The sequence below is a fragment of the Falco cherrug genome, chromosome 6 (assembly GCF_023634085.1).
Source record: "Falco cherrug isolate bFalChe1 chromosome 6, bFalChe1.pri, whole genome shotgun sequence".
NCBI lineage: Eukaryota > Metazoa > Chordata > Aves > Falconiformes > Falconidae > Falco > Falco cherrug.
The window spans coordinates 72,337,287-72,351,615 of record NC_073702.1 but is presented as its reverse complement, the minus strand read 5'-3'; the positions used below and the strand labels follow the sequence as shown (position 1 = coordinate 72,351,615).

The 14,329-nt window shown below is 39.3% G+C and overlaps 1 protein-coding gene across 1 annotated transcript in view; it reads left to right on the top strand.

The window, feature by feature from the left end:
* Positions 1-14,329, top strand: part of FZD3 (frizzled class receptor 3) — a 61,472-nt gene that overhangs the window by 21,149 nt on the left and 25,994 nt on the right. The window contains exons 3-4 of the mRNA XM_055714744.1: positions 7,798-7,994; positions 9,615-10,632. Coding sequence (XP_055570719.1) covers positions 7,798-7,994; positions 9,615-10,632 — 1,215 coding nt within the window. The remainder of the gene's footprint in view (positions 1-7,797; positions 7,995-9,614; positions 10,633-14,329) is intronic.

Here is a 14,329-nt window from a genome sequence, read left to right as displayed (position 1 = left end):
CTTGCATCCTCATCCCAGTGGAAAACATAGAGATTCATGTAGTCTGCATTGGCTTGTAATATTAAGCTCTCTTGGATATTCTGATATGTCATCTGTGTAAAAAAAACAACCCACAGTTAATGAAGTCACACATGAAACAGTAGAAGTCATCAAGCCTTTGAGAAATAAAATAATCTTCAATAGTGTCCTGGTTTCAGCTGGGATAGGGTTAATTTTCATCTTAGTAGCTGGTGCAGTGATGTGTTCTGGATTTGGTGTGAGAAAAATGTTGATAGGACACTGATTTTTGTAGTTGTTGCTGGGTGATGTTTATACTAAGTCAAGGACTTTTCAGCTTCTTGGGCCCTGCCAGCCAGAGTTAAACCAGGACAAATAGGCGTATTCAGTGTTGCTTTCATGGTATTTCAGAAATCCAACTTGTCTAATTTTATTCTGCAGGGTATTAATGTTGTTTATTATCTGGCAGACACTGTTATTCTGTATATTGATGGCAGTAAAAATGAAAACATGAAGCACATCTGGTGATTTTTGAATCTCTGCTATTCAGTTGTATATTCAGCTGTGTATTCAGCTATAAAGTTATCTGTATTTTCCCTCACGTTTCTGATTTTTAGAAATTCCCTTTTTTGTGAGTGCTGAAGAGCTTGATCTGGCTATTGACTCCGTTGTGTGCTCTCAAGTTAGTGTCAGGTCTTCTAACAAATTTTCCTAGCAAATGCTTTTCCTTATTCACTCAGCAAGATAAAGTTTTGAGCACCATGCCAACAGTGAATTGTTTATACTCTTGACTCCTGTTATCCTTCAAGGAGACAGACCTCCCTTGAGTTGGCAGAAATAGTCCATGAGTCCCTGACATGCAGATCAGTCTGCAGTGGCAGAGTTGAGGGAAAGAAAAGGTTGTTATCACTAATGTTCCACTTCTCGTAAGGGTTATCTTTCTCCTTCCTACAGTGACAGTGGCACTGGAGCATTTTTGTGGCATCAAAGCAGGGATTACACTCAGTATATACTTGGAAGGTTGTCTTTGCAACCACAGGAGATGGAAAGGTGTCATTTAAATGAAAAATACTAGTTTGTCAAGACTTACAGCTCCTGCCCAATAGTCTCTTGTCCAGGCAAGTGTGTTTTTTAGTGTCTTGACTTAATAGTATCTAAAATATAGTCCAGAGGACTATATATTTATTTCTCTGTAATACTTTGGAATCCTCCCAAGCCCATCACAGCAGGCATATGGAGAGGAAGGAGGAAGTCCAAGCAGTCTCAGCTGTCTTATAAAAACTAACACTTCTTGCAAATGGAAATTGTTACCAGGACCACCCATCTGCATTCATCGGTTCCTAAACATGAAGATCACATTTAGGAAAAGTGCAAATTGACAGATGGATGCCATCTTTTCAATGTCTTCCAAAGGAACTTCAGAATTTAAAATCAAGCAGTAGACTTTTTTAAAGAACAAGAGCAGATGGCTGTTTTTTAGTCGTATAGACAGAGATTAACGTCATTTGCTGTCTTTTGACTACTTTCGTCTTTATTTTACCTGGGTTTTTTCTGCAGTTGAGAAATTAACCTCGGCTGTCTCTTTACAGACCGGAAAGCTTAGGATGGTTTGCATGATTGCTACCCTTTCACAAGTAAGGCAAGTAAAATAACTGGTCTTAGGTTTTAAAGTGAGTAACAGGGTGATTGTCTGGTTCAACCTATAGCATGAGAAAAAATAATTTTAAACCATACTAATTACTTGACATTTTTTTGGTTGGAGTGACTTAATAGCTATTGAAATGTGGACATATATTTTTAGTACTAAGGTAAAACAATCCTAATTTTTTTACTTCCCAGTCCCTAAAGTAGTGCAGTGTCAATCTAATCCTCATTGCAACCATAATTTTTCCAGCTAACATCAAATTATGAGACACAGGATATTGGAAGGCAGTGGGTTATGTGGTTCATAAGAGTTCATATAGATAATATGAGAAGAGCTTTTTCCATGCTGAAGAGGAAAGCTTAACAGACAGCTACAATTATGACCCCATTTGGCTTTTTCATACATGCATCACTGTGCAAAGCTAGGAATAATTACCAAAAAAAAGTATACCTAAGTTTCTCTAGACAAGGAAGTTAATGGTGAGGCAAGCTTTGAATGTACATTATGCTAACTATTCTACACTAAATTTGTCTTAGAACTGTGCATTAAAAGCAGGCTTGGGCAAATTAGCCTGTTGGCTTTTGAAAATGGGATGAAGTGTCTGTGCAATAAAGCTGCATTTCTATTGATTCCAAAAGAAATAGACTTTTACACACCTGACCGCATGTTTCTGGCTACGTGGCGCTATGTAGCTCAAGGCTAAACTGAGTGGAAAGGAAGTAGCTTTCTGTTAGATCTGGCTACGGTTTTTTGAACAAGTTAGTGCCCCAGATCACTCGCTGATTTTTGCAAATCTCCAGCTCTGCTGTGCCTCTGTGAGCACTCCTTAATCTTTAGGAAACACCAGTTAGGTGAAGGCAGGGCTCTTAAGTACAGCCTCATTTGAAGTTAGCATCAACAGCTGAAGTGCTACAGGAGTTGTTCAGTGCAGGATATTATCTTACAAGAAATATTTGCAGGTTAAGTGTGTGTACCAGCATGACTGTGGGCTATAGGCTTCAGCAAGCCTAGCAAGCTTCAGAGGAGTGTGCAGGTCAGAGCCATTGGAGAACAGATTTCTACTGTCTCAAGAAAACGAATACTGCTTGTAACAATCTCCAGAGAGAGCATTCACATGAACTGTCAGAGCTGTGAGAGCCTTTCAACTGGAGAAGACGTGTAGTTATTAAAAGCAGGAGGCAGTAACATGTTCAGTCTAACTAGCAGTTGTCTGAATGAGTTAAATCTAACTGTAGCTTCTGTGATTCTTCTCGGGAGGTAGCCTGGAAAGCATTATTGTCCATGCACTTTGAGATACCATTCACGATTTTTTCCTAATGAATAGCAAGCTAAATTCAAACATAGGGCAACACAGGACAGAAAGAGCACGTCATATGACAGGCCTGAGACAGGATGTGCCCTGAGGCAATTGCTTCTACCAGAGAGTTGCAACAGTAATTGATAGTCACGGCATCACTCTTTTCCCATGAGCCTGAGGGAACAAAACTTCCCTCCTTCTGTCTGTGAGTTTATGGGAATGCTTCCTGTTTAGTTTGCTGTTAAAAGAAAGGAATATATGAACAAACAGAATAGTGAAAGATCACCAAAGTAGTTTCATTTCATCTTGCAATAATGTCACTTCCCAAGTAACAGCCAGCTAAATAACTACCGATGTGTAAAATAAAAGGTAGAATTTGGTTTATTATTTCTCAGTAATATGAGAAGTCTGAAACTGTAACACAGTTCCATGGTGTATTTATAGTTAGTTACTGCTCTTGCTTTGTAACCAAAAGCAAGAATTTGTTTAAAAAATATTTTGGGGGAAAATATCTCCACATATTATTTTGGCTGTCCTTTGTCTTTCATCCCCTCCTGAAGGAAAAAAAAAAACCCAAACCAAAACAACAACAACAAAAAAAAACCAACACAAAACCTGAAATAAAACAAAGGCAAACAGGAAATTTCTACTCTCTGTTAGGGTATGGCCATTAAAACATTTTCAGCCGATCAGAATTGTAGGGAGGGAAGGAGTTGGGGCCACACTGCTGGGAATTGGGAAATTTCTTAAAGCAACTTTGCTACCAGCAAAGTAAGTTCTGGGGAAGAGGGAAAGAGAGATGAGTAAGGTTGTACTGTAAGTTGGACTGCTCTGAGGAAAGCGGTGATACCTGATGGTGGCATGTTATTTGATACACATCGCCTGCATGGCAAAGCAAAGGAGGGATGAGGGTGTTCTGACTCAGCCTGAAAAAAAGCCGAGTTCATAATACTGCTGCTGTCACTGGGTTTGAAAGAATTTACATGGTTGTAACGATTGTTCTCAGAGGTGGAAGGACCAGTGGGTGTACAGCTGTAGATATGTTACACAGTTATGTGATCTGGCATATTTTAAATACTTAAGTACCTTCAGGAGTGAAGAAGTGTTTATCTCTTCTTAAACACTTATCTCTTCCCTTTCTTGGATTTCCCAGGACATGGCCTGAATTATTGAAATCAGTTTGGCTATCACATCTTCTCTTGTCCTTGTCCTCTTCCTTTTTCCTCTGTATGTCAAGTTGTTCAACAGGCATTCTTCAACAGCACGTCCCACTGAAACAGAGAGCCTTTTGTTCGGCACCAGTGGAGTAGGGCTAAATGTCATAACTTGCACAGTGTCCTTGGGCAAGAGCATAAAAAAAAGTCTTTTAATCTCTCTGGCTTTATTTTTAATAGTGAACAACATAATCAGTAGGTGGAAGTGACTTTTCATCTGAGGAGCTGGAACGGGGTGAGATAATTTTAGAGATAGGGTGGTTACAGACTGAGCTGCTTACAGGCACAAATGCTGCTGTTACTGGTTAAAAGCAAATAAGTCTCTTTTTCTGCATTGCCAGGAGTGGTTGTAGGGTGTTTGCTTCTGTTAAGCTTAGCCTCTTCATGATTTTAAAATAAACTGATTTGATATAATTCATAAGAGAGTTTTTGTCTGCCTGCAGTTGCTATTTTGAGACAGAATGATGTGAGAGAGGCCTGGAGTTGCTGAGAAACAGAACAGCCAGCACTAGGGGAACAGTCCTATTAAATTACCCCTGCTTAAGTGTATTTCTTCAGTGTTGTTGTGGTTGAGTATATCTGTACTGTGTCCTCAGGAGTATGCTGAGGCCATGCTGAAAATCAGACTAGTTTTCTGCAGCTCTAAAGAACGAACCATAAGTCCATCTAATGTCTGCTCCAGGGGACTTTGTCAGGGAAGATTCAGTTACACTAGTGTTGCATCAAATGTTTCAGCATCTTCCCTCCAGCTGCCATGCCAAAAGGGTCTCTCTGTAGACCCTGCATCATATCTGTCAGGCCCCTGAGAGGACAGATCTTGTCCCTGATTGTCCAGGCCCATGTGGATGTCTTAGAAAATAAATGGTATCTTAGACAGAAGGAGAGGCTGGTGTTTAGGCAGCTGTCTCCCTGCCTGTTTGAGCACCCTGTAACTTAGCCCTCAAGCTGCTGAAGGGGAGGGCCAGGGAATGCACTGCACTTACTGAGAGTGCTCTTTCAGACCCTGGAGCCATTGCCAAAGAGTGCCATCTGCATCCCCATTTTTGGAGGTTTCCTGTCTCGGTTCCAATATCCCCTTGGACACCATTGGCGGTTTCCTTTGGAGTTGGCTGAAAGCCATTACAACAGCCACCTGCCCATAGCAGGATCAACAGGATACAAGGAAGTACTGGTACCTTTCTGTTCCCTTCAACTTGCTTTACTACATTTCCTTTGCTTTGCAGTAGCTATGATCTGGAGCTCCATTTGCAGTTTTCTTAGGTGCGCACCTTGAGATAGTCTGGGATCTTCCTAAATGGTACAGCTTTCTGCAAATCAACAAAAAACAAACAAATCTTTTCCTGTTGCCTCACCTTCATTAAAAGAGACATTTCTGAAGTATTTTTTTTAATGGAAGGTGTATCAAAGGAGCTTAATAGAGCATTTGTCAGGAGAACTTGTAATTTAGGTATGGGCACATGCAAAACTGCAGTGGCAGGAGGAAAGACTTGGGGGGGGGCAGGTATTAAGTCAGTAGCTCTTTTTCATAAAGATGTAACTTGATTTTCTTATTTTCAAGGTTCTTTGAAAAGAAGGGAAGTTAAAAACTTCCCAAAGTAAAAATGGAGTTTTCCTTTTGTTTTCTCTTTCCATCAAATAAAGGCAGACTATTATCTTAAGCTTTTCTGGTTCATGTCAGGCATCATAACTACCTGGAATCCATTTCTTGGATCCTTGTTGTCAAACAATAGCTTTAACTGTGTTATAGGCAATAACTATTTAAAAATAAAAACATATATTGCCAAATAGCAAGTGTTTCTTGAGTAACAATGAGCTTGTAAATGTAAATATTTTCTGACTATTGCTGTCTTTTTCCTTGTTAATAGTTCTGAAGGCTTATATTGCGCTTCATACAAGGTGTTGCCAAATTGCATGGCTCTGTTGTCAAGTGACAACATTTTCAAAAATGCATAACACTGAAGAGAATTTAATCAGCATGATAAATACTGATGATGTTTTTTTAAAAAAATCAGTAAAATCACAGCATGGTTGTGTTTTGTAGTCCAAAAATTAACCTTTTACAGCAAAGGAGGCATATAGGAATATTAGGAGGAGTAAGGAGGCGATAAGGAAGAACTGAAATGTGAAACTTTTCCTCCTCATTTCTAGCAATTGTCTTTTATATTGCCACAGAAGATGACCTATTTTTTGTTGTTGGGTCTGTTCTGTTCTATAGTTTGGAATAAAAAAATATTGAATCAGTTTAAAATACTTCTCAGGAAATTGCTGTTTGAATAATATACTCTTTCTACAGCCTAGTCTTCAGCTGCAGTTATAATAAGATTCAGGGTTTATATATATATATATATATATACACACACACACACACATACATGTGCATCTAGCAGCGTTTGTGCTTCTGCTATTGTACCACAAATTCTGAACACTAGACTTCTTGCTTTATAATCCTGCTAGGCTGTGGAGAAGAGGAAACTTTGGTATCAAGAAAATGGACTTTTTATAAAAAATTATCTGGAACAGAGCTTGTGTTAGCGTTGCTGTTGATCAAGCAGCTGTCACCTTTTCCCTTCAAGCTATGATTTGAAATATAATCAAGGGGAAGTGGCATACTAAAATGTCACTGCTCTTTCTCTGGTCTGGAGGTAGCAGAGTAATTCAGCATTCGTATTTGTGATACATTTTCTTTCAGTGCTTCCAGGAGGAGAGTTCCTGTCACTGTTAGGTAAACCTGTGATAAAGCAACACAGTAGCACAAGACAACAGTTATTTTTTCTGACTAATTTTTTTCAGGCTGCGATTTCACAGTGCTTTCTGATGGCTAGTCAAGAAATGTTATTTCACTGTGATTATAGCCCTATTCTGAAAGCTAGAAAGTTCTATGTTTGCATGAGATTTTATATAACCATGATAGCATGCATGTTGGGACTCTTTTCCTTCTATCATCAGAGAATATCTGTAGAACTGAGATTTTAACAAATAGGTTCTCTTTGGTTGGACAAGATGCTGTGGGAAGACTGCAATGGAAAATGTCCTGTGTTTACATTTTATAGGAGGCTATGAAGAACACTGCCCTGCAGAAGAAATGCAAGAAATAGATTATTTACAATTATTATGTCATGATCCAAAAACAATATTTGAAAGATCACAGTATGCTATATTTCTATGCTGTCAAGGAATCTTGCATTATCTAACATTCCTCAGACTGTAATCTCATCAACTGAATGCAAGTTTTTCTTACTATCCTACTAAATAAGCAGCTAGCAGTTCATGGTGTGGCTGTCAGTTACACAAGCACTAAAAGGAATCAAGTTTGTGTGACTTATGGGAGAGAGTCAAGCTAAGCCTGAATCTTCAGAGGTGTTTAGCTGTCTAATTCCCGTTGATTTTCATGCAAATTGAGTACATAAATGTCCCTTGTGAATCTTTGTCGTTGTCCCCAGGCTTCTTGATTGCCTGTCTTCCTAAAATACCTGAGTGCTGTGTTATGATGATTACTTCTTCCAGCAGACAAAGTTCAGAAAAAGAAGCTTGCGGTTATGGTCGTGAAAGCCCTAACACATCATGAGACAAATTGTAGCTTCCGTGCTGAAGTGTTCTGCAAATGTGCTGTTTGTAGCTATTGAATTCTTCTTTTTCTTTTCTAGCCATTTCATCCAATGGTGAATTTGGAATGCTCGAGAGATTTTCGACCATTTCTGTGTGCCCTCTATGCTCCTGTGTGCATGGAGTACGGCCGTGTCACTCTCCCCTGTCGCAGACTCTGTCAAAGAGCATACAGCGAGTGTTCCAAACTCATGGAGATGTTTGGGGTCTCTTGGCCTGAGGATATGGAGTGCACCAGGTGAGCAAATCTGGTTGGGTTTTTTTGTTTTGTTTTGGGTTTGGTTTTTTATTTTTTTTAAAATCCCAGGATAAAATTTTAGTATGATCTAGGATGTCTTATGATCTGAAACAGATGTTTTAAATGTATTCCATTACAAGTGCCCTTATTTTCCCTTGCATTTGTGTAACAGCTTGTTTCCTGGGGTGGAAACTGAGTTCATATTTCTATCACCTGCCCAAAGGAAAAGTTGAAAATTTCTGTGGGCAGTTACTATAAACAGCATGTGCATATTCTTAAATGAATAAATATACCCACCTGTTTTTCTTCTTCCTTGTCACTTATGCTGACCTGGTTTTGTCTGCTATACCAAAGTTGAATAGGTGATACTGTTATAAATTTCTCTGAGAGTCGGGCAAAATTGCATACGCTAGATATTAATGGCCCTTTTCTGAAGGGGGAGCTGGCTGGTCTTGATGAGTGTATAAAATCTCAAACCTCTGTTTTCAGAGCATCTAATGCTTGTTGAGCTTGTGTGTAAACAGATGTTTTCAGCTTTACATTACACAAGTAACTTTATATAAGGTATTTGATGATGCTCCAATCTATATGAAACAGAATATATATGAAATGGAAAACAGTATCTTTATGCTTTGGTGTTTTGTTTTTTTTTAAGTGATTTCACAGCTAATAAAATACAGGAAAAGAAACAGGAAGAAATAGTCTGTCTTACAGTTGGATTAGCGGGAACGAAAACCAAAACTTTTAGCAAAAGAATAAGTCAGAGGATGCTTTTAGGTCCAGATAACCTGCATCGAAGATGGCTATAACTCCATGCACCAAACAGATGCCTGGGCCCTTTAGGTCCTCCCATCTCGTCAGTAAGGCTCAGGTAGTAAAATTTCAAAGCCAGAGCTAAAACTACTGAAACTTTTGCTGGTGCTATGTTAATGCCATTGTGCCAGAACATGAACTGTGGCAGAGGAACAGCCATACTTAGCTTATGCTGCACTTGCTGAGGCGATAACATCTAGCAAAACAAGGAACTGGATAGCTAGGCGTGGAATCTCCCTCCAGTCTCTCCTTCAAAACTTTAGACTGTACTCCAGCAGTCCTTAGCCTCCAGTCAGAGTTTTATTTAATTACAGAAATATCTTCATCATAATTTCAATTTATTGAAGCTAGTAGCAGTGGTAGGTTGGATTTTTGTCTAACCAGTGCACCATCCTGTCTGATAGCAGCTAGTACAGTTGCTTAGGGAAAAGTTTTAAAATACTGTATAAAATCATGCTTCCCTGGGCACATAGTCTCCATTTACAGTAAACCTAAGTTTATAGACTTGCTGAGACGGATTTTGTGTCCTAACCTTTATGCTTAAAGCCGCAATGGGGCCCTTGTCCGTTTATTTCTCTGGTTTATTTTTAAACCTACTTTATAGTTTCAACATCCACTGCATTCTGGGACAATGAATTCTAGCGTTTGTTTATACATAGCGCAGTATTTCATGAATTACCTGTTGTTTGGATCGTTCTTTAGTTTTGCTCCAGTTAGTATGTCTAAAGTCAGACATATAAATAAGGTTACTAGTCTTTGCAAAGTCTCTGTATATTTCTTGTAAATAATTATTTTCTTACTTTTTAGATTCCCAGATTGTGATGAGCCATATCCTCGTCTTGTTGACCTCAATTTAGCTGGGGAGCCCACAGAAGAGGCTCCAATGGCAGTACAGAGGGATTATGGCTTTTGGTGTCCTCGGGAGTTGAAAATAGACCCTGATCTGGGTTACTCTTTCCTGAGGGTACGGGACTGTTCCCCTCCTTGCCCCAATATGTACTTTCGGCGTGAAGAGCTCTCCTTTGCTCGCTACTTCATCGGAGTGATCTCCATCGTCTGCCTTTCTGCTACCTTGTTTACTTTTTTAACTTTTCTGATCGATGTCACAAGATTTCGCTATCCAGAAAGACCGATAATATTTTATGCTGTCTGTTACATGATGGTGTCATTAATTTTCTTCATTGGCTTTCTGCTTGAAGACCGAGTAGCGTGTAACGCATCTAGCCCTGCCCAGTACAAGGCTTCCACAGTGACACAGGGCTCTCACAACAAAGCTTGCACCATGCTATTCATGGTGCTCTATTTCTTTACCATGGCTGGCAGTGTTTGGTGGGTCATTCTGACCATCACATGGTTCTTGGCAGCTGTGCCAAAATGGGGCAGCGAAGCAATCGAGAAGAAAGCGTTGCTCTTCCATGCCAGTGCCTGGGGCATTCCAGGAACTCTAACCATCATCCTCTTAGCAATGAATAAAATTGAAGGTGACAATATTAGCGGCGTATGTTTTGTTGGCCTCTATGATGTGGATGCATTAAGATACTTTGTACTCGCACCTCTCTGCCTGTATGTTGTTGTTGGAGTTTCCCTTCTGCTAGCTGGCATTATCTCCCTCAATCGGGTTCGCATTGAAATCCCATTAGAAAAAGAGAACCAGGACAAACTAGTGAAGTTCATGATCCGGATTGGCGTGTTCAGTGTTTTGTACCTCGTGCCGCTGTTGGTTGTAATTGGCTGCTATTTCTATGAGCAGGCTTATCGAGGTGTGTGGGAGACGACATGGATTCAAGAACGCTGCAGAGAATATCACATCCCGTGTCCCTATCAGGTGAGGAAAACTATATGACATATTCAGGAGTGCAGAAAATGGATAATGGGGGGATGAGTTAAGACTTACTTGTCATCCCTAACTGAAAGAGCTGCTATTTGGACATGGGAAGGTTCTTGCCATACTCTAATTATCTGGATAATGCGTCAGGCCTTCTGGAAGACTAGGTATTATTGGGAAATCGGAGGCTTGCATCAGATGCTTTGTGGCTTTTTATGCAGTTTCTGGGCTGTATGGGACCTATACAGGATATAAAGATGCTATTTTAAACCAACTTCAGGAACAGGATTTAATGAGTTTATTTTTGGTCATTAGAGATGTGTTACAAGTTTTGCTCTGAAGAAATTTTGGCACTTAAGCTGCATTGTCATCAGCCTGATTGCTGCTTTTTCTAGTTTTTGTTGCTCATCTGTAACAGTTTAGTTGCTTTGATTAGCCTAGAGGTTTTGTGCTTATTTTAGAGCAGCCTATGCATGTGTCAGAAATGTCTGTATAAAATCTTACTTGAAGTGTCTTCTGAAGGAAACCAGAGCTTTACCGCTCATCGGTTTTGATTTTTTTTCAAGAAAATTACACTTACCTGCTCAATTTGTTCAATTGAGTTATCACAGGAACAGAAGCCTCTAAGAGGACTAGATTTCAAACTGTCCACTGTTTACTTCAGTGTTACACTGGTGCAAAGGAAGCGTTGTAAGTATTAATTACTTGAAGCCTACTTTCCTTTTTGAACCAAAGTGGCAGATTGGTTTTGGAATGATATTGCTTAGATATTTTCTGCAACTTATTTGGAAGATCTTTATTTCAAGAAGATTGTACAATAAGCATCTATTATATAGCTGCACATGCAGGGGTATAAAAAGGAGTTATTTTGGCTCTAAAGCAGTTAAAACATCAGCTGGATCATCAAAGCTCACATTTTAATGCCATAAAATATCGCTTAAAGGTTTGGCTTAGTCTATATAGCTTGATAATAATCTTTTTATTACCTTTTAACCCTTTTATTGTTTTCTCTGTTAGATTTTATTAGGGTGTGACTCTTCCCTCCCATCCAATGTGTGAGCATTTTTATGGCAGGAAATATCTGTCAGTGGGTGTGTTCAGTTTATTTGCCTGATTGAGTCTTCATTGCTGCAGGTTTTAATATGTTAAATGGACTGGTGGTTAAAAAGAGAGAAAAAGAGGGACACGTGGTTTTCTCTGTTAATTTCAAATACCCATCATATGCCAATCTAAAACTTGTGTAAGAGTCTATAAAATCAAAAGGATTCTGCTTTCTCATAAGTTAAACAAAAAACTTTTAAACCTTGAAACTTCTGTCTGAGGGCTAAAATCCTGGCTAGTGGAGTAATGAAAGCATGTAGTAAAATGCTACTCAAATCTCTAGAAAACCGTTAACATAATGGCTCAGCGGGAGTCAAAAGAACAATAATGGTTTCATTCACATCAAATTGGGTTGAAGGACCCGGAGACCCTGGGGAGTATTAGAAGGGTTTTTCTTCTAGCCCATCCAATTTTTTTCTTAAACTAAACATGCTTCCCTAATTAAACTATCCAGACTTACAATTGAAACAGACTTCCAAAGCTGTGGGGAAAAATAATTTTATCCTTAGATTGTACTAAAATATAGTATCAAATCAGGGGAAAATTTAAGGCTTTGTGGAGAGTATTGCTCACTTGCAAAATACGACCATATTATTTTCTGAGCCTTGATTTTACTTAACTTAGAGTATTTGAATATCAGTTTCTGAGATGAGACTATCCTAAATTGAGAGTTGTAGTTGATTACACAGTGTTTTATGTGCAAAACATACGCAGGATTGTGGTAGTTGGGATTTGATACTTGCACAGGCACACTTTTTTCAACACCAGCAAATCTGAGGTTAAAAATTCATTAGTCCATTCAACCGTTACATCATCTTTGCCATCAGAGGATGATGGCACAGTAACTCATTCTGGAAAACTGCTAATGGGGGAGTTCAACTATGCAGCTGCTACAGGCATGCCTCCCTCCTGTGTGACTGCTTCATGCAGGAGATACTGCGGGGTTAATAATTTACTGCAGATTGCCCTGGCTGCTGCTAAACCAAAGAAGGCCTTGGCAGCTGGTGTTCAAATGAAAAATAGACATCATGTTGCATTGACTACCTAAAGGGCTAAATATTCCCAAAATGGAGGAGGCAACAAAATACCTTTATGCTTCAATCTTGATTTCTGGCTACCTGCATGTTTCCTGGGTTAACCCAGCAACATATTAGTATGGAGGGAGGCATCTGTTGCTTTCCTTGTGAAATAAAAACTTTTTTTTTTTCCCCATAAAGACAGGAAATCAATATCCTAGTATTTCCTCTCTTTGAGGAATAAGCACAGGGCAAAAAAGACCTCATTTTACCTTGCCTTCAGCATCCTCAGCACTCCACGTTACTGGGAGAGGCTGGAAAAGAGGGGAGGCGTTTGTACAAACTGGCAGTAGCTCTCTCCCCACGAGCCCATCCCGGACCTCAGTTTTCTGTAGCATCAGGGGCTGCTGCAGGTCAGGCAGTAGCTTTAGTATGTTGCCTGGGCAGCAACGGCAGGTAAAATGCTAGGCAGCAGTCGTCCCTCTCATACCATGACTGTGAGGGCTCAGATGAGTTCCAAGATGAGCCCTCAAAAGTTGAGTGGAGTGAATAGTGTCTCCTTGAGTCTTCCTTTAGTAAGGAAGAAGCTACTATGTTGAGAGATGGGCTTTATTTACAGTATATACAATATATCTAACATGATTCAGAAATGTAGTTGCACTTTCCCCACTATAAGGGAAATGCATTGTTTTCATGGATGTCAACTTAAACAGGCAACTTGGGGAGTTGCATTTTGTATCAACTTGGACAAATATCTTAATTCAGTTAAAAATATCAAGGTTGCTATATTACAGCACCCTTCTTTCAATATGAATAATGGCAAGATGACTAAGGTGTTAACCACAAGTAATTATTTTTATTGTTTCTGATGCTAGAGCTATTTGCAGTGACTGCAATGATGTAATCTTTCCAGTCAGTATTACGTCCCTGTGAAATACCTGCTCACAGTGGCCTAAAAATGTCGTAACCCACCCCCTCCATTTTCACTGAGGTCAGAATATTTTTCTTTTCCTGGAGGGGGGAGTACTGCCTTTGTAATCTACTTTCAGCACAGCAATATTCAAGTGGGGAGCTGAATTTTATGTTGGTATTCCACTTCTCGCTCATTGCCTTAAAAAATTAATTCATGCTTGATCTCAAAAAATGGATTAATGTTTTTGGTCAAGAGGAGTTCATGCACTAGGAAGTGAAATTTAATTTTCACTAGCTGTAGAACCTGGTACTCCCATCATAAACATAGCATTTTAACTGGGCTGTGTGCATTACATGTTCTTCAGGTCAGACTTTTATCTCATATATAGTCCTTTTTATGAGAGTATAGCACAATTTTATGTGAAGGTAAAATAGAGAAATGAAGGGAAAGAAGCAGGGAAGTATGATACAATCCAGTCATAAATTTGTCACATCTAGTCATCTCTTTTGCTACAGTCGAAAATACATGTTTTGCTGCTCCTTCTTCTGCTTCCGTTTGTAACAGTGGTGTTTCTACCAATATCATGTGATTGTTCAGAAGGAAGAGCCTTGCAACAGAGTTGGATTTTTGTAAAGTTGGGCTCAGGGAGGGACATTTGGGAAAATAA